This window comes from Dicentrarchus labrax, unplaced genomic scaffold (assembly GCF_905237075.1).
Source record: "Dicentrarchus labrax unplaced genomic scaffold, dlabrax2021, whole genome shotgun sequence".
Classification (NCBI taxonomy): domain Eukaryota; kingdom Metazoa; phylum Chordata; class Actinopteri; family Moronidae; genus Dicentrarchus; species Dicentrarchus labrax.
The window spans coordinates 23,675,333-23,700,971 of NW_026136703.1; the positions used below are offsets into that span (position 1 = coordinate 23,675,333).

A 25,639-nucleotide genomic window follows, 5' to 3' on the forward strand; every position below is an offset into this window, starting at 1 on the left:
ATTAAAGGTTTGTGCACTCTGATGTACAAGTGTGTGCTGACAATAATACTGACTGTTATGATATTATTGGAAGTGTCTACTTGATGATGCTGTGATAGTAGGAGGAGTGACTGAACCACAGGAGGTCACCAGGAGTAAAGGTGCTCGTCTCCAGATATAAGACCCTGAGAAACATCCAGAGCAAACCAAGACTATACTTTCAGGGATCATTTCTTTAGTTCTTGACTTGAGAAATGTGTTTCTAAAGAGTTTGGTCTCGCTGCCCACGATGAAGAGTTCAGATGTTTTCTTCAGAGCAGGAAACTGGTGGGAGGACTTTGTTTCTTCTCCACTGTTGAAGATTGTTTGGAGTTTCTGAGTGAGACTCTGATGGAGGAAACATGATCTGAGTGGACATACTGTGCTATGCTAAAATCACACTTTGCAAATGCTGTCAATCTTTCTTTTAAGAACATAAAAAAAATGTGTTGCTCATCAAACTAATTAAAAAGATTGAAGGTGTCCAGAAACCTGTTTGACAAACCAAACCAAAATCAGCTGTAAGTAGAGTGAAGAAGAAGGAGATCTATGGCCCAAGCACTCCTGAGAAAACATCTCATCAGGCCACATAAATGAAAACACCTGTGCAGGTGCCCTGTGGGTTTGCATGGGGTTTTAAAGCAGGCAGTCCTTTGCCATGTAGGTCCAAGAGCATTCAAGTTTTCATTCAAACCAAAACCTAAAAACTGTTGTTTGTAGGTTTGGAAATTAAGGTGCAATACTATGTGAAAACAATTACCAGAGTTTCTTTGTGGAGCTGCAGAAACACAACCTCAGCTGGCTTCACTTGGTGCAAGAAGGTTGATTTGGACTCACAATACCACCAAAATTATACAAGTGTAAACAATTAACCTGTGTCAGACAAAGATAACAGTAAGTGTGCTCATCCACCTATTGTTTGGCACATTTTTAAACCTGACCAGTAAGAAAGTATCAGAGCTCCTGTTTGATTTGCTCTGCTACAAAAAGAGGCCTGTATGTCAGTGATGATGCTGTGATTGCAGGAGGAGTGTCTCTCTGAACCACAGGAGGTCACCAAGAGTAAAAGTGCCCGTCTCCAGACATAAGACCCTGAGAAACATCCAGAACAAACCAAGACTATACTTTCAGGGATCATTTCTTTAGTTCTTGACTTGAGAAATGTGTTTCTAAAGAGTTTGGTCTTACTGCCCACGATGAAGCGATCAGAAGTTTACTTCAGAGCAGGAAACTAGTGGCAAGACTTTGTTTCTTCTCCACTGTTGATGATTGTTTGGTGTTTCTGAATGGAACTCTGATCGAGGAAACATAATCTCAGTGGATACCTCATTCTCATTTCAAAATAAACTTTAAACTGACATTGCTCATAAAGATTCTTACACTTGTAACAGAAACAAACTGACAACCTGTATGTCTTTGGCTGATTTCATGTATCAACAGAATCTAGATCAATCTGCTGCAGCAAGATGTTGTCAAAACTGATTTTAAAAAGGTTCTGAACTGAACCACCATTATTGATTAAAAAAAGACTGTTTTTGCCGTGTCTTGTTTTGAATATATGACTGTATTTTGTGCACTGCAGCGCAAAAGGCTTTCCCACGACAGATTGTGAGAAACAATGTTTGTGTATGTGTGAATATACGGTTGGTGGTTGTGGTTAGGCACCCACACACACCATGTGACAGTCAAGTGACAGTCTATGTATTAAAAGACCTGCAATTCTTCGAAAACCAAATACAAGGAAAGCAAAAAAAATAAAGGAATTGATCTGCGGTGAACATCTTCAAATCCCAGGTTTCCAGTAATATTATTATTATGATTACATTACATAACACTCTCAGTCTCAGTCTGAGGCTTTACAAGAAAGAGGCATTGTATTACTTTATGTAATGTACTGATGTTGGCCGTGCACTGTTTTGGTACTCAGATTATGACACATTAAGAAAACTATTTAAATCGCTAACTAATAAACAGTTAGCCAACAGTATTTTCAAATATGAAAACCTCAAAAGAGAGTATGAATTATGTATTGTCTTTACTTTGTTGTGTGAGTTGTCGCTGCAGACTTAAATCCACCAGCATAATATTTTATGCACATTTTAAAGCTATGAGCTACTTTGTGAATGCTGTGCAATGTATTGTGGGACAGTAGCTTTCTTCAACATCATACTGAGAACATGAAACACAACTTAAAAAAAAGAGAACATGTTAATGCATTTGGGCAGGTAGGGATGTCCTTAAAAGAAATGTTGAGAGCATTTAGAGATTTTTAGGGTAAAATTTGGATTTAGCACAGCATGCCCACTCAGATCATGTTTCCTCCATCAGAGTCTCCTTCAGAAACTCTGAACAATCTTCAGCAGTGGAGAAGAAACAAAGTCTTCCCACCAGTTTCCTGCTCTGAAGGAAACATCTGAACTCTTCATCGTGGGCAGCGAGACCAAACTCTTTAGAAACACATTTCTCAAGTCAAGAACTAAAGAAATGATCCCTGAAAGTATAGTCTTGGTTAATTCGGAACGTTTCTCAGGATCTTATGTCTGGAGACGAGCACCTTTACTCCTGGTGACCTCCCGTGGTTCTCCTACAATCACAGCATCGTCACTGACAGATTAACAACATGGCCACACTGATATGTTGTGTCTGACTGTCTACATTCTGTTTCCAATGTTTTAATTTAAAGTGTTTATCTTAAAGTATCTCAACATTTTTTGGAAAGGTCGAACTTCCTGGAACTTGCAGGTATTTTCCATCATTCATGAAAACAGAATTTAGCCGAAAAGCCTTAAAATTAGTGCTGTCAGTTTAGCACGTTATTAACGGCGTTAACGCAAACCCATTTTAATGGTGTCAATTATTTTATCGCGAGATTAACGCCTAGCACACTTTGTAGTTTTTTTCACATGCTGTTGCAACAACTAGTAACGTTAGAAAAACTACAACACCACACCGGATCTAGCTAGACCGGAAACAAAACAACAGGCACCCCGCACACACTTGTTTAGGAGTAGTAGACGTTACGTTTTGAGTGGATGGCGAGCGCGAGACGCCGAAATGGATGGATTCCTTGTTGTCTGAAAATGTCAACAGGCTTGTCTGTTTGAGTAACTGGCTCAAAGCAAAGAAGTAGTAGGTTTACCTTTCATTGGTAACTGTTATGTTCATTCTTTCTGAAATAAGAGGCTGGGTTGAGCCTCTGGTGAATAAAGAGCAGTAGCCTGACCGCTATGTTCAAAGCAAACTTGAGAAAAGTACTAAGCCATGGTTTAACTGCACTATAGGCTGAGTCCTAGTTTAACTTACATGTGCACTTTGTAATTTTATTTTATATCGCCCTGTTTTGAACCCTTAGAAAGGGCTGTTGAAGGGGCTGTTTGTGGGACAAAGTATTTTTTTCACCCTTTTATTGATGGACAGTGTTACATTGTGGGAGAGATTATTTGCTCCAAGTGAGAATGTTAGTGTGAAATTTAACACTATAGTATATGCCAATGTTGTTTTAAAAAAAAACAACATTTGCAAAAAGCAAGCCGATCCACTTTTCCATATTGATAAGAGCATTAAAATGAGAAAAAATAATGGGACAATAAGAAATCAAGTAACATTGAGAATAGATAAAAATGTGCAATTAATTGCGATTAATTGCAAGTTAACTATGACATTAATGCGATTAATCACGATTTTAATCGTTTGACAGCACTACTTAAAATACAAATATTCCCAGATTGACTCAAACACTCTTAGTCAAACTTCTACTCATTATGTGACAGATGAGTGTGGCTGTGAGCTAAATTTCTTATTCTTGAGTCACCGATGCCTTTTCCAATATAACAGAAAATTCTCTTTAAAAATATTTGTTCCCCCTAAAAGGTCTGATGTGGTGCATTGTAAAATAAAATGAACACATATGGCAGTGAAAAAAATACCCAAATTGTCAGGCATGTTTGTAACAAACTTCAGAGAGAAATAATGACACTAGTTGGAGAGTCCCAACTTTTCTATTGTTTCTTTAATGTAATTCTGCATTAAAGAAATTATCTTTACAAATATATATTTGGCAAAATGAACTGAATTAAAAGATTTAATTTAACGTAATATGAGAACAGTCCACTCAGACCATGTTTCCTCCATCAGAGTCTCATTCAGAAACTCTGAACACTCTTCAACAGTGGAGAAAAAACAAAGTCTTCTCACCAGTTTCCTGCTCTGAAGGAAACATCTGAACTCTTCATCGTGGGCAGCGAGACCAAACTCTTTAGAAACACATTTCTCAAGTCAAGAACTAAAGAAATGATCCCTGAAAGTATAGTCTTGATTTATTCTGGATGTTTCTCAGGATCTTATATCTGGAGACGAGCACTTTTACTCCTGGTGACCTCCTGTGGTTGAGACACTCCTCCCACTATCACAGCATCATCAAGTAGACACTTCCAATAACATGATGAAGAGTTCAGATGTTTCCTTCAGAGCAGGAAACTGGTGGGAAGACTTTGTTTCTACTCCACTGTTGAGGATTGTTTAGTGTTTCTGAATGAAACTCTGATGGAGGAAACATGATCTGAGTGGACATAGTCTTCAGTAAAGTCTAGCTTTAAATTTGTTTTATGTTATAAATAACTGTCTGCTTCTAGAAATACAAATTCATGTTAGTGCAGTAAAATTATCTAAGGCTTTCTTTTAAGAAGGCAGAAGTCCACAACTGGACTACTATTAATGATTAAAATGTACAAGACACACACTCCCACACAGACAACAGAAAGGTTCAGTTGTATGAGGAATGTTTGTAAGTAATAGTTTGAGATTTAAATCTTGCATCATGTTTGTTCACTCAAACTGTTTTTGGTGTTTTTTGCATTGTATGTATAAGCACAAAAGGCTTTCACAGGATTGTGTGCGTGTGTGTGTGTCAGCATATAGTTGGTGGTTGTGGTTAGGCACTCACACACACACACACACACACACACACACACACACACACACACACACACACACACACACACACACACACACAGGAGTGACAGTCCTGCAATCTATGAAAACCAAATACAAAGAAAGAAAAGGAGGAAGTGATCTGCAGTGAACTCCTGCAAATCCCAGGTTTCCAGTAATATTATTAGTATCATTACATTATATCCATATGTGCATGTATGTACGTATTTGTTTTTCTTTTCTTCTTTTTAAAAATGTTTTATTTCTTTATCATCTTTGACTCTTCTCCTCCTCTTCCTCCTCACTCATCCCTGCACATGTTCATACAAACACACAAACACATACAGATACAAAATGTCTATAAAACCAACTAAACTCTCTCTATAAACCTCTGTATCAATAACATCTGTTTGTTATGTCCTTCTAATTTGTTGTGTTAGTTATTTATTGACATTTGAAAGTGATGAAAGCTCTCTTCCATTTGAATCTTTAATGAAGATATTACATATTTGAAATGTTTCTCAGTTCCAGCCACTGTTCAGCAGTGGTCACGAGGCTCTTTTCACATAAGAAGAAGTAGATTGTATTTTGGTATTAAGTGTTTTAACAGTTTAACTTGAACTGCAGGGGCTTTTCCTTCACACAATGTCACAAGACTGTTCGATTTGATTCTCGCCCACTGAATCTGTTTGCAGGCTTCAACATGCTGAGGGGCATTTTATCAGGCTGCTCTCTTCCTTTTTATGTATTTCCCATCTTGATTATATTTGCTCTGAAGGCCCAAGTACATAACAAAAAGAGGCTACTGACAGACTGAAACTTGCATCAGCAGTAATACCTAAACAGAAAGGAAGAGAAACCACAGTGGAGGCAGTTAGTTTAGCCATCATCAAAAAAGAGTCCTGTCTGCCAGGGATGATGCTGTGCTTGTAGGAGGAGTATCTGAACCCCAGGAGGTCACCAGGAGTAAAGGTGCTCGTCCCCAGACATAAGACCGTGAGAAACAGCCGAAACAAAGCAAGACTATACTTTCTGGGATCGTTTCTTTAGTTTTTGACTTGAGAAATGTGTTTTTAAAGAGTTTGGTCTCGCTGCCCACGATGACGAGTTCAGATGTTTCTTTCAGAGCAGGAAACTGGTGGGAAGACTTTGTTTCTTCTCCACTGTTGAAGACTGTTCAGAGTTTCTGAAGGAAGAAACATGATCTGAGTGGACATACTATAATCTGCTAACCATGGACTTTCATCTTCTTTGGCTTAACTTATGTCCCAAAACAGGGAAGTTCAGTTGAATGTGGAATGACAAACATGATCTGAGTGAGTTTCACCAAGGTAAAGATTCAAATGTTTCAGTTCCCCAGAAAAAAAACCCCTCAGTGGGATTATTTTCGACAGTAAACACCTTTAGACTCCCCTTTGTCCTTTTCTAGTTTACTGGATACTCAATGCAAGAAATATTTTTTAATTAATGGGAGCAGCCAACCTTACCGAAATCCACGCTCTCTGATTTAATTGTGTGGTAACCCCCCCTTTATCAAACAAACTTTGTCAGATGAGGTAATTCAGACATCAGTTTCAGGCCAGAGATAAAATCCTTGAGGGAGTAAGATTTAGATGTGAGATTATTTGAGGAAGCCTGGTGGGAAGTATTGTTCATTGTCCACTCCTCAGTCCACCGTGCCAAACAGGAAATCAACTGGAGGCCAAACATGTGATCATTGCCTCTTTACTGTAAAACACACAATCTGCTTTTGTCCATTTTTACACAACTTCTTGACCGAGATATTATGATTTTCAAATCATGACCTAAAGAAATGATCCCTGAAAGTACAGTAAAACATGTTTTTCAGTAAAAGAAAACTCTTCCCTGCAGTAATACAGAAAACACCTGGACCCAGCAGAAGCAGATTTCCTATAAAGACTATATTTTCTGAAAGGCCTATGTAAATGTTCCTATTCGTTGTACTTGTGGTTGTTGTGGTGTCTGTAACTTCCACATGACATTTTTCTTTCTTTCACTTTTGACGCTGATGCAAATTGGTGCATCAACAGTTGAGATACTTTCATTTTGCATCTGGCTCATGTTTTTGTAGAGGTTGTCATGTCCCAACACAGAAGTTACAGGTCAGATTGACCAAGATGTTTCTTTTTTGTGTCATTCTGGAGTGAAATAATGTCAAAACCCCATTTCAGTGCAAATGTTTTCATTGATAGAAAACTTTAAACATAAAGCTCCCCTTGTGTGTATTTAATTTTTTTTTCTAATAAATGTGCAAGCTGTGATCAAAATGTAAACACAAGGATATAACTAACTGACAGTCGATAAGTTTACCTTTATTTTGTGCCGTATGCTGTAAAAGTCAGTACACTAGAGTAAAAAAGCTTCTATTCTGAATTAGGTTTGGTTGAGAAATACAAAAAGATTCAACATTCATTCCTGACCACGAAAACCACTGTTGACAAAACACATCATGTCCATTTAGTAGCTGTTCTGGAGCTTTTGATCCACGGTGAGGCTGATTTTATTTTTAGTTCTTTACTTGACAACTGTTGTTGATTTGAATCTGATACAGGAATTCATGGTCCCCAGAGGATGATTTATAATAACTTTGATCGTCTGACTTTTCATGTATTGTCTCCATCCGGTTAAAACTTGGTTTACACTTTGATTTTGGACCAAATAGCAGCAAATCCCCCCCCCCGCTGTATTCTAGAGCTAGGTAGAGCCAACATTTGCATGTTAACACACTAAAGCAACACACTGAACACGGTAACATCAGGGGAGTCATTTCCACTAGTAATAGCAGGCACATGTCCCCCCTCACATTTCAAAATCCTATTTCTGTCTCCCTGACTTTTACAGTTTCACTTTCAGTCACTAATAGACCTCTAACCTGTGTCCTCTGACCGTCTAACAGCCAAAACGCAGACGTGAGAAGCTCTCAAAATGTTGCAGATGCTAATTGCCTTCAGTTATTAGCGCGTTTCTCACAGCATTAAGGCTTTAGAAATAACAAGTGATTTGCTGGCTTTATGGTTCCTGCCTCTCAGGCAACACACAGACTGCCTTCTAGTAGAGTGCAGACACTATAGGAGCACCAGGTCATGACAGAAGTTATCTCAGGACACTTTTCAGAGCAGGTCTAGACAGTAATCTATTTTATTCTCTTTTAGCTATAATGATTATTGAGCTGTTCGTATTGATAATTTTCCTAAAATGACGCTTAAAACACATTAAATCTGATCATTGATAATGCAATAAAGGTGATTACTGGGCTCATACATCACCAATTTAGCCATAATTAATTATTTGCTAGATGATATAAAGTTCTGTAAATGAAGAAAATAACACTTCTCAAATCAAACGTCCTTGGTCGACATTATACAGCTGTTGAACTCCAACATGCTCGCATTACCAATGTGTACAGCCTCACCGAGTTGCTAGCATCAATACTAATAACTCTGCTGATGAAGACCTAAAATACAACCAAAAGCTCCAGAACATTTAGGAAGATCTTCTGTCTCTGAATCCAAACAGTTTAGTGTTGTCTGTGGTTTTAGTCAAGTTTATATTTATAAAGCACATTTAAACATAACTTAACCTGCTTTACAAAAGAGCATTGAAAATTTAAAAATGTGTTTAAAATGTAAGAGTCAGATTTGTGTTCATGAAATCAACGGTTCAGGTTTGACACCCACATCTAAAGAAACACACCTTTGTCGAATGTGTGTTTGGAAGTGATAGTGGTGTTTAGGTGTGACCACACACACACACACACACACACACCACACACACACACACACACACACACACACACACACACACACACACACTGTGTTTACTTTGTTGGAAAGCCACTATTATGAATGGTAGTTTAGGAAATCCCAAGCTGACGGCTGCAGTTACTTTGTTTACAAAGACATTGTCTGAAATGTAATTCATAAAAAGAGGCTGCCAATAAAAACTAATATGCAACCTTGAACCAAATTCACAAGAGATTTCAATCTCAAGGAACTTCCTGGGTAAATAAAGGTTACTGGGAACTACTGGTCATATATCACTGATTGTTTCATACAATTAACATTATATTTCATTCATTTTAATTTTAAACAACGCTGCTAAAAGTTCAGTTTTCAGTACAACTAACATATGGATCCAGGATTCACTCTGCATAAAGTTTGCTGCTGGATCTATTTATTGAGGATCACCCACTACGTCTGGCAACCTGCACTATGTGATGATGATGAATAAACGGCTTAATGTGTGTAAATTCTAATTTCTTCTGCCTGTTTTAATCAGAAATCACAGCTTTAAATTTAAATTCAAAAAGCTGAGTCTGTGAAGTGCTGGAAACAACTATGCTAATCTTTAAAGGTGTGTGCGGTTGTGTCATTAAAAATAAAAGAAGTGGCTAGAGAACACATTTAATCCTGAGCTCGCTTTGGACTTCTCTGTTTTTCTAAGGAAGTGAAAGCAGTGTCCCCAAATTTATTTGTAGTAGTAGTGGTGGGGATTATATTCAGCTTTATAAGACTCTTAAGGTAAAAGTTTACCACTGAACTGTGTGTTTCTCCTGGACTTTGTGTCAATGGAAGCTGTATGGAGGCAGTTAAACTCGGATTTATGGATGATAAGCAAATGTTTTCTGGTTTTAAATTGAACCCTGACAAAAATCTATAAGTTTATTTGATTCCAAAAATAATTTTACCCTCCAAGATTTTGCTTTTAAAATTTTCCCACAGGGTGACAGAAAGGTGACATTTTGAAACCATTCAAGCTTTGATTCTCACATCATCAGTGTGAGTTCTCAGAGGAAATGTGCAAAGGTGCAGCATGAGTGTTAATGAAAGCAGGCAGACTTTTAGGGACTTAACCAACATCCTGGTTGTCAGATCGTGTTTCATCAACCTGCTGCAGTGACAGATAAACTCACACACCTGAGCACTGGCGCATTCAGGAGCCATGTTGTCAACGCTTCGCCGGCGTTTCTGCTGCGGATGCTGTGGATCCTGCAAAACAGAAGGTAAGAAAAACTGTACAGCATCGTCCAGGTTAATGACGTTATCAGCACGGTTTATGGATGTCTTGATGATATTGGCTGTAAAAGTGATGGGAAACATGGCTGAGCCAAATAGAAACAGTGGAAAATGCATGTTTGTATATGAGCACACATATAATGTGTGCTCATATACAAACATGCATGTATTAAAAAATCATCATAACTTTATGTGAAATCTATATTTTTTCCTGTAGAGTAAGACAATTATAACTTTAGTTATAGTTAGTTAGGTCTTAGTTCGTATCCCCCTGTCCTGTATATTCATTATATATTAAACAAACTTTGCTCTGAGGTACAAAAGTACCTTTCGAGAAAAAGCCTGATCCCTGCAGGTGTGTTTGCCCTAAACAAAGGGCCCGCTGAGTGTATGGTCCACCTGTCATGCTGATGGTGGATGTTTCTTTGTCTGACTGTATGGTGTTGCTTACAGGTGCAATGATGTGGAGATGAATTTCCCCCTTGCAGGACAATAGACTGAATCTTGAATCTTGAATACAGAAAATACACAGTGTAACATAATGTATGAGATCTGTATGAATCATTTGTGACATAATACACAAACATTAAAGTGTGAAAATCCTCTCAAAGTCAGATTGTCTCAGGGTCACTGATAGTATTGTCGTGCCTGTGTGGTCCGATCCAACAGACGAGCTACTGTAGCTCAAACTGCTGAAACAGTTAAACCTGGTTCTGAAAGAAAGGGGTCAGAACACACAGTGAATCACAGTCTGTTGGTCCGGGGGCTGATCAGTGTAACATTTGACCTTTGACCTTTGACTGAGATAAGGGAAAACTCCCATGAATAAACCCCTTTAAAGCTCCAGTGCGTAACATTTCAGAGGATTTATTGGCAGAAATGTAATATAATATCCATTGTTATATTTTGGTATATAATCACTTGAAAATAAGAATTATTGTGTTTTTGTTACCTTAGAATGAGACTGCAGAGGGAGGCAGCGGGTCCACCATGTTCAACCCCCACAACACAACAATTCTTACATTCAGGTGATTTCACTCTAATGAAAACATACCTTGGAATATTATATTCCATTTATGACAATTAATCCATTTTTTAATTCACAATAGGGAAAAGTAAAAAAAACAAAAATTTAATAAAAGAATAAAAATTCCCATCTGACAAATCTGAACAAGGTTGTGATTGTTTTCTAATCTGCCCTCTGCTATGGTTTGGTAAAGTTTGGTTTAGATTTTAAAAAACTCCTTGGTTGATGTTTGGATAAGATTGTGGTGATGGTAAAAAGAAATCAGATTTTACAGTTGATACAGCAGGATGTGAAACAGCACATGACCACGAGACAGATAAACAGGTAGTCAGAAAACCACTGCTGTTGTTTTTCTGTCGGAGGTGCACAGCCACACTTTGTCTCATTTAAGTCCATTTTTAAGCAGAAATAGTGAACATTTAATGGTTCCAGCTCAAATGTGATAACTTGATTGTCGTTTAATGATAGTAAATTGAATTTGATGGGCATCTTTCTAGGTTTTCTGACATGTTATACTCCGAATTATTCACCAGTTAAAGGTGGGTTTAGTTCTGCAGACCTATTTTATATATTTTGTTTAACTGTGTACTCACATCATCTCAAATGTTTTCAACAATATTCAAACTCACCGGTCGCCTGCCAGTGGCGTCACATGCCCTTTGCATTACATTTTTCCCCTAAATGTTTTAGATCTTTGGTGTTTTTTTACTCTTTTAGCCAGATGAAGGATTTTAGTGGTCTAGATCTCAAGTTATCAGAGAAAGGGACGTCTTTTGTCTGTTATGAAGCAGACAAAGGACAAAGGATGTTAACTGTGAACATGGTAGAAAATGATCAACACTAAAGGAATCCTAAAGTCTTTGGGTTGTTTTGATGTGAGAGACCCCCTAGTGGCAGAAATTACACATATAAGAAACGTGGCCATTAATTTGGGTCATATCCAATCCTAAATGGAATGTTTGACCTGTTGGTGGCGCTAGAGAAAAGGCAAGGGGAGCCCCAAAGTAATCAGGATTCATCCACTGCGGACCATGAACGTCTGTACAAAATTTCATAACAATCCATGAAATCGTTGTTGAGATATTTCACTCTTAACCAAAGAAGAGTTACCAAGATTGCCTCAGCCCTGTGTGTCTAAAAAAAGTTCAGCCTTTGTGTGTGTGAGTGTGTGTGTGTGTGTGTGTGTGTGTGTGTGTGTGTGTGTGTGTGTGTGTGTGTGTGTGTGTGTGTGTGTGTGTGTGTGTGTGTGTGTGTGTGTGTGTGTGTGTGTGTGTGTGTGTGTGTGTGTGTGTGTGAGGGCTTTCCACCAGTCTGGGGATGATTTTAATGTACATCTCGAGCAGGAGGAGGAGCTCCTGCAGCTGCTTTATAAAAACCCACTGACTGTAAACTGAAACTCAGCTGTAACAGAGAACAGCCTCTAGGAGCGATCAGGGTGAGTAGCAGCTGCAGGGAGAATTAACACAAAAAGGCTGATCTTGTCTGTCGGGGAATTAATAGCTATTAATCTCAAGAAAAGCTCCAGAGCAACTTATTCCACATTAGAGGTAATGTTAAAGAGATTTTGTCTCAGATAAAAGTTGTGGATATCTTCTCCAGGATCTTTCTTTCTTACTGTTATTCATTGATGATGAAAAATAATTCATTCAAACTGTATTTTTAATTTACTGTTATTGCATGTCCTGTTTTTTTATTGTGTTATTTGCACATTCTGTGTGTTTTTATGTACTTTCACTTGGTATAAAGCATGAAATACAAGGATTATTGTACAGTGATGAGGATGATGTTGATATAGCACCACTGGACACCAGGTTTTAAAGTTTCTCTCTTTTGTTGTGTTGTTTTGTGATTTTATTTATTTATTGATGAAAACAGAAGCTGTTGTTTTGTAGATTGAAAATATGCAGTTAGTGATCTTTTTAAACTTTCTTTTTATTCTCAACTATAAGAAACTATTATACAATCATTTAAAATGCACAATATGACAGAAACGACATTAAATAATAGTAGTTAAGTAAGTTAGCAGTTAGCAAGGTTAGCATTCAATTTCAACTTTTCACTTCACTTTTTATTGTTTAATTCACAAACATTTGCCATTTTCTCCACAGATTTGCCAGCAAGGTTCTCAGTCTATTGGTCCCGTTTCTCCTCCTGGATAACAATGGGACTCCGGTCAAACCAAACAGAGAACAACAGAGGTGGAAGGTTTAAAATCCCGAAGATTTTTAGAGGCCAAAGAGGTCAAGACGCCGTGACCTCCCCAGCCTCAGCGACTGATGGACGCCGCTCGCCCAAGGAAGAGAAGCCCCAAAGAGGTCAGCTAACGTTACATATAGGAACATCCAGCCGTTAGCCATCATGACCACAGACTTGTTGAATCATGGGACTACCTCAGCCCACCTTTTCACTTCCCTGTACATAACAGGAAGAAACATACATGACTGAGGAACCGGGAGTTAGCTGAGACATTCTGGACAATATAGTTTTATTTTATTTACTGTAGACAGGACGATTTCAGATAGGATTATTGCAGATATTATACAGTAATAACTTAGAAAGATAGCTGCCTATACACCTTATATCCATCTGTACTTAATAAACTAATAAAAGTAGAAACCGAATGAAAACAACAACCACACAGATTCTATGTATATTTGACAATAAGAGGGGTTTCTGAGCAATTTCCACTTAAATTATTGCCCTAATCTCCAAAATGGCAAAGTTTGGTGTCTTAATGTGGCATTATGGAGGGATTTCTTATCATTTTTATACATTTTTGAGTGGTCTCTAATGGTCACATTTCATATAACAAATGCTATTAACCCATAAATGGCTATAAAATCTTATTAGACGTAATATAATATACTTCTATGTTTTATTCCCTCATACACTCACATGACTAGATTTATGACTACACTCTTTTAGATGATGGAGGTCAACTCCTAAAATAAACAAAAATAGGTTTATTAGCCTATAGGAAGGGGTGGAGCGGAAAAGGTTAACTGGGAAAACATGGAAGAAGCTTCAGGAAAAGCAAAAGAAGAGGGAATCTCTCTTCCATGACAGACAGATAGAAAACAGACGTGTATACAGACTAAACCGGAAGGTGATCATAATCAGGATGATACTACAGGGGCTGTTTGATAAACTAAAGCCCACTCTATCACTTATCTACAGCAGGAAATAACAGGAAGTATTTTAGGAGCAGAGATATCATAGTAGAGAAAAATACCAAAATGTAATGAGGTCAAAAAAAGCAAAAGTAGTAAGCTGTTGATTTCCTTCGCAATCACTTAACATACCTTATAGTGTAGATAATACGATTAATACAGGATTATATTGATACCTCAGGTAGGACAACCTATATTTAGTATAATATGAATAGCAATAATCTTTTAAAGTGACTGAAAAATGATACATGAATGCTCCATTACTCGATTCATTGTCTGATCAAAATTCAATTTACTACCATAGAAGACAAAGCTGGAATCAGATCTCTGTCAAACTATTAAGAAAGAGAATAACTAATGAAAATCAGCTGCAGCTTAAATATAATCTGTATTTCTTTCAGCCATTCCTGGAAGTTAAGAGTTTATTGTAAACATCTGCAAAAAATGTTTTGCTTTTCTCCCTCAGTGATCGTCACATTTGAGGAACTCCTTAACACAAAATGCTTCCATGAGGCCAGCCAGCTGCTGATAGAGAGAGAGGATCGTCTGTTCGGGGAGATAACGGAGGCAAAGGCTCTCAAAGATCACAATGACGAAGTGGACAAGCTTGCTGCAGACTACGGAGACCTGGAAACCTCTGTACTGCACACCCTGAGGCTGTCTCTCATCCCGGGAGAGGTCAGCACGCAGGCTCTGGCATCTGCTGCGTACGCCATCAACCAGGAGGTGCACCAGGACCAGCGGTGGAAAGAGAGGGATAGGACACCACCGGCCTGGAGGCCCAAGGGCTGGAAGAAGCTCCACGACGACACCCTTCGCAGCTTGGTGGAGGAGCGTATGGACAACCCCTCTACGCCCCCTGCAGTGCAGGTGGACCAGTCATCTATCCAAGCGGATGTCACCAGCATGGGCAGACAGCTAAAGGCTGACCTGCTGTTGGTGGTGGAGGTGGTGAAGAACTACTACCCACCAGAGCTGGACATCTGTAACCTGTACGCCAGGTTGTACCACCAGTACCTCAGCGCCAGACTCAGAAAGATTGCAGATTTTGTTCTGGACGAAAAGGACAGCTCTTACCTCCTGCGATGGGTGAACGTGTATTACTATACAGAGTAAGTCATGACTCTAATTTATGTTTGAAGTAATCAGCACCTTTTATTTCTTGGGTTAATTCTGTTCTATGGTGGTGTAGTTTTGATATCTGTCAATGTTTGGGTACATCAGTCAATCTTCTGTCCAACATCTCAACCCAAAGCAGACCAAGATTTCTCAAACAGATTAATACAGATCAATGCAGTAGATTTCAGTGGCAGACCGTATCACAAACAGGTTGGGTCCAACCACTCAAGGGAGAATGAAATCAGACTTAGGGCTGCAACTAACAAGTATTTTCATAATCAATTAATCTGTCGACCGTTTTCTCAATTAATTGTTGTTTAGTGTCAGAAAATGGTGAAAAATGTTTCCTAAAGCCCAAACTTCAAATGTCTTGTTTTGTCCACAACCCAAAGATATTCAATTTTCTGTCATGGAGGACTTAAGGAACCAGAAAATATTAAAATTTGAGAAAATTTTATTTTCGATCGACTCTAAAAATGCTGGAGATTAATTTAATAGTTAAATCCTTTTTGTAACAGAAGTTATCTGAGGACACGCTGCATATATAGCAGGCATAGACCTTATAAACCAACAAGTCCCTTAATTGTTCACAGCCCAATTTTAGAATATCAAAAAGCCTAATCTCCTCGTCTTCCATCTAAGTCTGTGTTTACTTTGTGAAACCAGTGAAATGGATGCAGCTCACCCTAAAGTTGTGCAATCGTGTGAAATTAAATCTGTTGCAGGATTGGCACAAATGCAATGGAGCAAATGGAAAGTCACACCCTGGTGTTCACAAACCAGTTAGTCACCCACATTTTACTGAAAACAACAAGTTGCTGCCTGTCCTTGTTTTGAAGTTTAGATACTGAAGTAGAAGAATGTGATTGTGTGAACCTGGATCACATTGAGCATCACAGATTGACAATGCAAGGCGATGTCATATAATGACTGAAATAAAATCATGATCTTAGTGCCTAAAATGTCTTGAGGTGTTAATCAAACTTCTGCTCTCTGTGTCAGGATCCTTCAGAAGCCGCAGCTGGTCAATGAGATCAATAATGAGGCGCTGGGAAAGCTGCTGCCTGATGAGTTACTGGAACCTCTGGAGGAACAGTACCTGAGCAAACAACAGGTAACCTGAGCTGCAGCTCCCTGTCTTATTTCAGTTCAGACCATTTCAGTGGACTTTTTAGTTATGTTTTGCTGTTTTTAGTGTCTGTTACTGTATGTTTTAAGTGACAGCGGCATGTCGTTGTGTGTTCAGGAGGAGTTGACGACTTATATTGGCCGTGTGCTGGAGGATGCAAAGGAGAAGTGGATTAAAGGAGAGGAACCGACAAGAGAAGACGGCTGCTTCGTCAGTCCTGTGGCCTACGACATCATTCAGGTACAAAATGAATCATGTTAAAGCAGCTACAGGCAATATTTTGCCTTTCTCTTCAGCTTCATAAAGCTTTCTAGTTAGTTTCAGTTCATTGTTTAGCTGTTCGGCCAACAACTTCATGGTTTTGGTTCTCTTTTTCTGTTTTTTGGCTGCAGAGATGAAGCTTTAAACACACACTGTATACACCACGTCCTCTGTAGCAAACAGCAGGCAGACACAGTTACACACTAGTTGGTGAACATAGTGGAACATTTAGCAGCTAAAGAGACAGATATTTCCCTCAGGAGTTTGTGGAAACTAAAAACAGAGCTAAAAGAGAATGAATATTAGACATTGATCAGGTGGAAACAAACATGACTGCACATGACTGATCATGTTGCTTCATAAGCAACTGTTTGCTGTCATTGAAAGATTGTGTAATAATGGTTTTATTTTGAAATCACTAAATAATAACATGAAATGTGTTGTTATTGTTACATTTCAAGTATAAGTCAGTATAATTCTTAGGTTTTGGCTCTTCAGTGTTGCAGCAGTGACAACAAAGAGACAACATCCACCATCATATTGACTCGCGTCCATTACCAATCATCTTTTAGACCAGTACGAGTTCCAAAACAAGATTTTCCAGGCGGTTTCACATATTAACTGGAGCCAAACTGGATGATAAACAAACTGTAAAAACTTTGAGAAAAACATTAACCAACCAGGAAGAAGCACTTTAAATTATTTATAGAAAGTAATTCCCTGTCAGATGAAGGTCACAGTGAAGCACTAACACAGCCGGAGTTAGGGGTTCAAGTTTTTGTCTTAGTTTGACAGTGCCGGAAGAACATGGCTGTGTACTTTGGATCTTTTTCGTTGATGTATATTAAGAAAATTGTCAGAGATGGAGTATTCTTGAAGCACTGTCACTGATCTGTGATTCTCTATCTGTCTTTAGCTCATCAACGGCAGAGTGACAGACGCTGAAAAGCTTGTAAGAGACCGGTCCAAGGCCCAGAACATAACCTGCCAACTGAAAGGTTTAATGGAGAGGTAACAACGCTGATATTTTATTCTACATCGTATAATTTTGAAAGTGCATTTTTGTCTTGATAACAGCAATCATGTGGATGTCAAAGTCAACTGTTTTCATTCAACTCCCGCAGGTTCAAGACCTTCCAAAACGAGATCATCAAGCAGAACAGATCAAACAGCAGGCCGTTCATCAAGGCAAACCTCGGCTGCATCGAACAGTTCACGTAAGTTTCTAACATTTAAACACTGTGATGTGAGCAGACGCAGGTCCGTTTATATCAACGAGCTAATGTGACTTCTGTGCTTTGTCTGCAGGGATGTTCTCCTTAACAGGAGCCAACTGTTCCCAAAGGAAGTGCAGGAACACTGTTTGCTTATTCTGCGTGACATGAAACAATCTGCTCACACGTATCTATTAAAACCTGTGCACGAGTCCCTCAAGGTACGTTTATTTACAACACAATTAACAGCTTTTCTTTTTCTTATTGTCGACAAATCTCATGAAAAAACCAAAACCGACATTAAATGTATCTACAGACAAATATTATCTGTGTATCCAATCCTGATATAGCTTATTCCTGTGTGCCATAGAGCTCCATTGTTTCCCAGAAACTATTAAAAACACCTGCTGCTCCAAATACTTACTGGATCACCAAATGTGGTTTAATCCGCCACTTAAAATAGTCCCTAATAGCCCCGTAAAACTACAGTGAGCAGTTGTATAAGGAAATAACAGTATAGTAACAAACATAAGAGCAACTAAATAAAATTTATAAAACAGAATCAACATCAACAACAAAGAAAAATAGCTGTTAAGAAGTTAGGGACAATTTTATGTTGAATTGCGGCACTGGAGTATGTCTTATTGTATTATAATGTATTATTGTTTTATATTGTATTATGTATTATGTATTATGTATTGTAAATTCTATGCTACTGTGGATAGAAGTGTTAACTGTCTAATGTTTTGACCTCACGCAGCCGCAGTACCGCAAGCTGGGAACCAATGAATGGCTGAAGAAGCACATTTTTGATAAGCTGCTGGAAAGCATTAAACAAGAACTTCAGGAGCTTCAGGGTTCGGTTAAATCCTGTCACGAGGTAGAGTGAAGAAAGCATGAAACACACTCTTCAACTAATGTCACTAACAAAGCACGCTATAGGTTCAATGTTTGAACGTATTTTAGGTTTAAGTTAATATCCAGACAGTATGAAAATCAATTAGCAGAACACAAAAACTGACCTTTACTGCGATGAATTAAACAACTCAAGCAAGTTTCTACAGTCTGATTTTCAAATTGTAAAGAAATGAGTGGAAACCAGTGGCTGCCTTGATGTGAAGTGTTTGTAATAATAAATAGATTAAAACATGTAAAACACGTGTGATCAAGTGAAAAATTAAAACATCCTAATTGGCTTATCAAACTGTTTTTTAAACCGATTTCTGATTTGTTGATTGGATTAATTTCAGGAGCTGATTGGCCAGCTGCACCAGGAAGTGACAGCGGAGTACGTGAAGAGGCTTCTGAAAGGAGAAGTCAAACTGAGGAACAAGGAGCAGCAGGAGGAGGCCTGTGATATGATAATAGACAACGCGGAGAGTTTGCACGAATTGTTCACAAACACGGTGAGACTGGAGCACGAAAGTGATTGGACAAAACATTGAAGCATAAAGGAAAAATATGTCACTGAGCCGACCACAGAGTGTGATTAAACCAGGGAAAATCCAGTGTAAAAAAGAGATCCTCCTCAAATCAGGAGTTGAGTAGATTACTGTGGTAGGAAACTTGTAACTGATGTAACTGATTGTCTTTGCAGGGATCAAAGGAGGAGCGGTTGAGGAAAATCCTGACCATGATTGCAGAAGTGCTGAAACTCCAAGGCCTCCCGGCCATACAGATGCAAGTAGTGTCACTGGGAACAACTTTTCCTGACCTCAGGTAACCCTTTGCTCTGGATTAACTTAACATTATTAACTTTTAACACAAATATATACAGCATTATTTCACATAGACGTGCAGTGGTCTTGTTTAGGTGTATCGTCTCAAGTGGGACTGGCCTAATAAGGAGAAAATAGCGTCTTATGAGGAGCTTACATAAGGATGAGCATAAACAAACAAAGAGCTGAGAGGCAACGGGAAGGGAAAATACATTCAGATGTTTCCTGGAACTAAAAGCAGTCACACTCATTTTTCTAAGGCACTTACTAGTGTCAGTAAATATCCTGTGGCACACTGAAGCTAACACAAGTACTGCAGTAAAATAAAAAGGTTATAAAAAAGAGACAGGGTTCCCGCACATCATGGAAATACCTGGAAATTGATTAAAATGTACAAATATCCTTGAAATATAAAAGAAATGTTGTGCTGTGGACAAATTAATGTTACATTTAGAAAAAAACTGAACAGCCAAGCACGCTATGAAAGCTAGTTAAGGTGGAGTGTCCCTTAAACCGTTTATGAGCCAGTGTTGTCCTGTATCGTCAAGAAACATTCCTGGAAAATGTCCTTGAAAAGAGTGTGAACCCTGAGATAAGAAGCCTGTGGAGCTTGTTGTAGTGTGTCTGTTGGTGTAGTTAGTGCTGCTGTCAGTCAGAGTAAACTGTCGTATGTGGTTCATTTGTTTCCCTCAACACCGTCTTTAGTCCTATTCTCTGTTTTCTGAGTCAGACTTGTAACACAAACGCCTTTAATATATTGGTATTGCACCCAAGTTCTCACCTTAAAGAAATACATAACAGTTTTAAAATACACTTGCTTGCCAGGCGTTAGATGAAAAGATGGATATGACTCTCAATGTCTGCACAGGAAGTAGCTGTAGCATTGAGATTAGTTTAACCAAGTGCTGGAGACAGGCGGAAACAGCTTGCCTGGGTTTTTCCAAAAGTATAAAAATCAGCCAGCCGGCATCATTTATTCACTTTGTATCTTGTTTTTAAATTACATACAATTTTTGTGGTTTTACTGGCAGATACTTGACACACTGTAACTAATATATGCTTATACTTTTGGCAGTATTGTGTATGTAGCAGCTGTTGCTCCAAACACATCACAGTGAAAGCATTCACAGACTAGAAGTGTATTTGCTAATAGTTTCAGTTCATTAAAAGTAGTGGTGACAGTTTGCTCTGGATATTCAACCTGGTCCACCCTGGATCCAGATCTCTGAATCACCACAGTAATATTGCCACACACAGACGGACACAGTTATACTAAATCAGCATATTTTTGTAACTGAACTAGTGTAACAACCCCTCCACCCAAGTGTCTCTGATATTAATAATAATAATAACAAACCTCATGTAACATTATATTGTTAGGATTCAAATGTTTTTGACCGTTCCTTCCCTTTCTTTTGCCCACAGTGAGAAACACGTTTCAGCCCTGCTGAAGCTCAAGACCAACCTCACTAAAGCCGACAGGAAAACCGTCAAGGACACTCTGTCAGAGACTTTAAAGGATGTCAGCTGTGTCGCTGTTCGTCCGTTTTTCTCCACAGTTCAGGTCAAATGAGCCGTAAAAACTTCAGTAACAGTACGTTCAGTTCTCCTCGCTCCAGTCACTTCTAAGTTAGCTGAAAGTTGGCTTGTACATTATCATGTATAACATTGTGTCTGTGTGTGTGTGTGTGTGTGTGTGTGTGTGTGTGTGTGTGTGTGTGTGTGTGTGTGTGTGTGTGTGTGAGTTGGTGTTTTCAATTCATCTCAGCTATCTCAGTGTGTGTGAGAACGTTAAGTGTTGTTAATGATGAGCACAGCAGAGGAAGACCAGGCTTGTTTCTGATGTTTCTAAGAATGTAAAGAATGCTGTCTACAGACCGACTGTAAAATATAAATGCTGTATTTACTGTATGAATGTATAATATTGAGTTCATCGTGAACATGTTGCTGGTAAACATGGTGCTTTTTACTGCTGTAAAATCTGCCAGGTATGTGAGTGTGTGTGTGATGGCATCTTTTAATGAAATAAGGACGAGGTCCGTTTTTGTAAGGGAAATTCTGATAGTGTATACTGTATTTTTTTACATCAGATCAGCGTTATATATTTTGTTATTTTCATGCTCACATGTGCAATAACGGTAGAGGTCAAGCTTTCATTTTAAAGTTGTCTATGTCTGTTTCACGTCATTGGATGTACAGAATGTGTAACGTGTTAAATGTAAGTTATGTTTATGAATAAAGTGATTTATTGAAAGTAAAGAAACGATTTTGACATATTTTAATCTGGACCCAAGTGGTGGTCCAACAATTTAAACAACAACAAGCTCTTAAATAATGTTTTTTTTTTTAAAGGGATTTTCCACAGGAAGCTCAGAGGTCAGGGTTTGTAATGATTTATTGAACGCTATATCAGGAGAGTATTAAAACCAATGATCCTCCGCTTCAAAGACCAACATAAAAGTGAGCAGCAACACAAGCAGACATCGGTCCTGAACAATACCGGGAAATCATTGGCTCTGTTGTGTGGGAATAGAGGCCCTAAACACTGACCCGAGGTGTTTTTCAGTTTATTATTTCTGAGCTATAAGTGCAGGGAAAAGGATATGAGTCTGCAAAGGGTGTTCACAAATTTCTGTCAGTAGTTTTTTTACCTGAAAGTCCTGTCTGCGTTGGCGTAAGAGGGAGGATATGCTCAGGAAAACAGGGGGCATGACTTCCTCTTGCAAAACAAGACAGAGTAACGGAAGGTAAACTCATTAAAGGCTATTCTGTACTGGGAATATCCAGGCTGAGCAGTAACTGGAAGCTGGTTGGTGGAAATCCACGGTGCTTTCCTGCTCCGAGTTGACTCAAGGATGCTGCTGTTTCGGATTTAGTAATCGGGACCAATGCTGGAGTCTCTGAGCAAAACCCCTGAGTCACATGTTAATCAATCTGACATTAGTCACTAAAAATTTTGTTTTATTATCAGTACTGAAGTCAAATGAAACTTTCTTCAAAACTGGCAGTGTTGGTCTGTCTTTCTGTCGGTCTACAATAAAATATCACAACAACTACTGGATGGATTGCCAAGAACTTTAGTACATGCATTCAGGTTTCTCCCCTAGACCTTTCCAAGTGTAAACATTGGGGTTAGGAGAAGCATTTTTCTCAGTGCAGCCTCTCAGAGCTGCTAGAATGGCTGTAGGAGTTCAGTCTTACTGTTTTTTGTTTCCCTTATTTTTAGCCCTGATTGCAGTGTGGCTTTAGGAATGATAGTGCTGGCCTGTGGGTTGGCTGTCCACTGTGGTTCAGACAGAAATATCTCTACTACTTGCTTGTATATTTGTGCATTCATTCCAGTGAAAATTAATGCACACATTCGTGTTTCTGTCAGTTTGTAATCACATTGGTGATCTCCATGTTTTTCCAAATGTTACCACACTAACACAGTTGCGTGCTCACTGAGACGGTGAAACATCTTAAGCATTACAAACATCAGCATGTTGGTTTTGGGTTATGGTTAGCGTTTAGCTCAGAGCACTGCTGTGAAGATGTTTATGTTCCCCGCAGGATGAACTCCCTGACTCTTAATATTATCGGATGGATTGCTTTGAAATTTTTAGATTTGGGTAAATAACACTTCAAAATTTTGATTTTTTTTATTGAATGATGCTGAAGTTTATTTGAAGTATATTAGGAGTCCCTGCAGATCAATCTGTAAGCTTCTCAACACAATAGACATAAAAGAATACAGTGTACAACATTTAAAAAGTACAACTTTGTACTAATATACTGAAAAAAAATTAAAATAAAAAAGTCATACTTATCAAAGACTGAAGCACACATCCATTACATAATTATTTTAAAGTGTGTTCTGGTATACATTAAAGCAAAAATGGTGTATATATATATATATATATATATATATATATATATATATATATTTTACGTGTGAATACAATAAAATGCTGCAAATAATATGCTTACATTTCAGCATATATTTTGTAAAAGCATAATTAGGCATAATGAATTACCCAGGTATTGAAAGTTATCAATGTACTTCAAATGTACTATAAACATACTATATACATTTACAGTACATATTTAATAGAATTAAGAGCTACTGTAGAAACATGGCAGACTCCTTGGAAGGCGACACACAACATCTGTAGATAAACGTCTGAAAAGTTCAGTGGAAGTTACTGAATGTTTTGGACGATCAGCTCCATCCTTTGCTTGTTGCAGTTGATCTTCTTTAGAGGAGCTTAGCCTTCACCAGCAGGTGAGACAGGAGGATCCAGATCTGAGTCTGATCTCCTGCCCAGGAAGGACATCCAGCACCTCCCTAACCTGCCATCCAGAGAGACCTTTCCAGTGCAGCAGTGCAGGCAGGAGATCCTGGTCCTCTCTGCAGTTGAGGACAAACACAGGGAAGAGTTTGTAAGATGTAGTTCCTCTAATGGCCACTAGATGCTAATCCAATATTAAAACAGCAACCTAAAGGTGGAGAAGTAAGAAATCCACATGCTGACTTGCATAGAAATTTGTAATAATGCCAAATACTAGTCCAGCCCAGTAACATAACCTCAGTCAACAGTTAAGTTCCAGTAGGAATTATCATTTATTTTGGTAATCTATGGTAAAAAGTTCTGAAGTTGTTTAAAAGACAAAAGCGACATATACACAGTCACATCTTAAATTCGATCATTTTAGTAAAATGCGAGTTAATCTACATCACTCGTTGTGACTAGTTAGATGGTTAGTTAACTAGCTATCTCCATTAATTGTTAGCTAGCTATTCGATCTGATAGCTAATGTGGGTTTCTGATTATACGTCAGTTCTTCTCTCAAGGCCAAAGCTGCACTATAGTGGGAACATTGGGCACAGATGTGTGTAAGAAACATCCTTTACCTCCATGTGAGACACTCATTCTGCATGCCTGCGACTGTGAGCTTCACCGCATCGATGCCTTTGCACTCCAGCAGCTCTGGGGTTTTCAGCAGCATGAGGTTCCACTGCTGGACATCAGGGACCTGAAACAGACCCACACATAACAGGTTAGCATGTTGCCAATGGGTAAGTAAGAAGAAGCAGTCTGTTATAAAGAGTTTGGTCTAGACCTGCTCTATTTGAAAAGTGTCCTGAGATAACTTCTGTTATGAATTGGCGCTATACAAATAAAATTGAATTGAATTGAATTGTTATCAGTGATTAAGACCAAAATGTTGATCTCACCAGGTCTGAGATGGTGTTGTGAAGAAGCTCAGCATCTGCGGTGATTGTTTGCCCAACAGTAGGACTCCAACACCTCTTCAGCTTTCTCTGGCTTCTCTGGACCAGATGTTTGAGGTAAATGTGAGCGATGCGTCTGTAGGCCTCATTCATTACCATCTGAGCGAAACAGAAGAACAGTACAAAACAACACAAATATATTTACACACAAACGGATGGGAGGCTGCAACAAATGCAGTAACAAAAATAGGGAAAATGGACATTACTCAAAATGGTAATTTTTTTAGTTGTCATTCTGTCAGGTTAAAGAAAGATTAAAGTGGAAAAAAGATCAGAGTCAAGACTTTACTAGACCTTTACTATACCACTGGCCAAGGGGCTGTCACATTTCTTGAGATTGGCTGTATATTGCTGGTGATATTTTAAAATGTTTGTTTCTTGTGTTGAATGTCTCTAACATCATACCTCGGAGGGACTAACCAATAAACATAATGTCTGTTTAACACAGGTATTTAACTGTATCACATGAAATGATGGTAAAGATATAAATTATGGCAGAACACAAGTAAAAGGAATTGATTGGAGGGGTTTCAGATACTTCTACATTTTAAAAATACAATTTCAAACATGGGTAAACATTTGAACGTGAACATATGTGAGTGTGAGGATCTTTTAACATCCATGCTTTCAACAATCCTTGAAGAACTCTTTATTAAAAAGTGGTTCTTCGATGAAAAGGGTCTTACAGAGAACCCTTGGAGATCCCTTTCTTCAGAAGCACATGGTTCTGGGTAGAAGCGTAC

The 25,639-nt window shown here is 38.5% G+C and overlaps 2 protein-coding genes, 4 non-coding genes and 2 pseudogenes across 12 annotated transcripts in view; 5 read left to right on the forward strand and 3 right to left on the reverse strand.

Annotated features, from left to right (window-relative positions):
* Positions 1-187: 187 nt before the first annotated feature.
* Positions 188-394, forward strand: LOC127361675 (small nucleolar RNA U3). Its single transcript, XR_007884342.1, has one exon. It is a non-coding gene; the product is annotated as a small nucleolar RNA U3 (small nucleolar RNA).
* A 739-nt stretch (positions 395-1,133) lies between these two features.
* LOC127361656 (small nucleolar RNA U3) lies at positions 1,134-1,340 on the forward strand. The gene has a single exon (XR_007884327.1). It is a non-coding gene; the product is annotated as a small nucleolar RNA U3 (small nucleolar RNA).
* A 978-nt stretch (positions 1,341-2,318) lies between these two features.
* On the reverse strand, positions 2,319-2,525 carry LOC127361658 (small nucleolar RNA U3). Its single transcript, XR_007884329.1, has one exon. It is a non-coding gene; the product is annotated as a small nucleolar RNA U3 (small nucleolar RNA).
* Positions 2,526-4,124: 1,599 nt separating this feature from the next.
* LOC127361648 (small nucleolar RNA U3) lies at positions 4,125-4,331 on the reverse strand. Its single transcript, XR_007884320.1, has one exon. It is a non-coding gene; the product is annotated as a small nucleolar RNA U3 (small nucleolar RNA).
* A 124-nt stretch (positions 4,332-4,455) lies between these two features.
* Positions 4,456-4,583, forward strand: LOC127361661 (uncharacterized; annotated as a pseudogene).
* A 1,383-nt stretch (positions 4,584-5,966) lies between these two features.
* LOC127361655 (uncharacterized) lies at positions 5,967-6,161 on the forward strand (annotated as a pseudogene).
* A 3,683-nt stretch (positions 6,162-9,844) lies between these two features.
* LOC127354850 (tumor necrosis factor alpha-induced protein 2-like) lies at positions 9,845-21,884 on the forward strand. 4 transcript variants are annotated; one of them, XM_051385117.1, is made up of 13 exons: positions 9,930-9,970; positions 10,941-11,011; positions 13,119-13,325; positions 14,647-15,292; positions 16,302-16,413; positions 16,546-16,668; positions 17,606-17,700; positions 17,814-17,906; positions 17,998-18,124; positions 18,664-18,783; positions 19,154-19,309; positions 19,501-19,622; positions 21,047-21,884. In XM_051385117.1, the coding sequence occupies exons 1-13, from the start codon at positions 9,945-9,947 to the stop codon at positions 21,192-21,194; spliced, it is 2,046 nt and encodes a 681-aa protein (XP_051241077.1). In that variant the 5' UTR covers positions 9,930-9,944; the 3' UTR covers positions 21,195-21,884. The 4 variants fall into 4 exon arrangements, with proteins under 4 accessions (XP_051241085.1, XP_051241077.1, XP_051241094.1 ...); XM_051385125.1 differs by lacking the exon at positions 10,941-11,011 and having other exon boundaries at positions 9,845-9,970; XM_051385134.1 differs by lacking the exons at positions 9,930-9,970; positions 10,941-11,011 and adding an exon at positions 12,334-12,445.
* Positions 21,885-23,247: 1,363 nt separating this feature from the next.
* Positions 23,248-25,639, reverse strand: part of LOC127354911 (exocyst complex component 3) — a 33,349-nt gene continuing 30,957 nt past the window's right edge. For all 4 annotated transcript variants that reach the window (XM_051385260.1, XM_051385271.1, XM_051385282.1 and 1 more), the window contains exons 9-11: positions 24,840-24,995; positions 24,516-24,637; positions 23,248-24,011 (exon numbers count right to left, since the gene is read on the reverse strand). In XM_051385260.1, the coding sequence (XP_051241220.1) occupies positions 23,876-24,011; positions 24,516-24,637; positions 24,840-24,995 (414 nt within the window). In that variant the 3' untranslated portion in view covers positions 23,248-23,875. The remainder of the gene's footprint in view (positions 24,012-24,515; positions 24,638-24,839; positions 24,996-25,639) is intronic.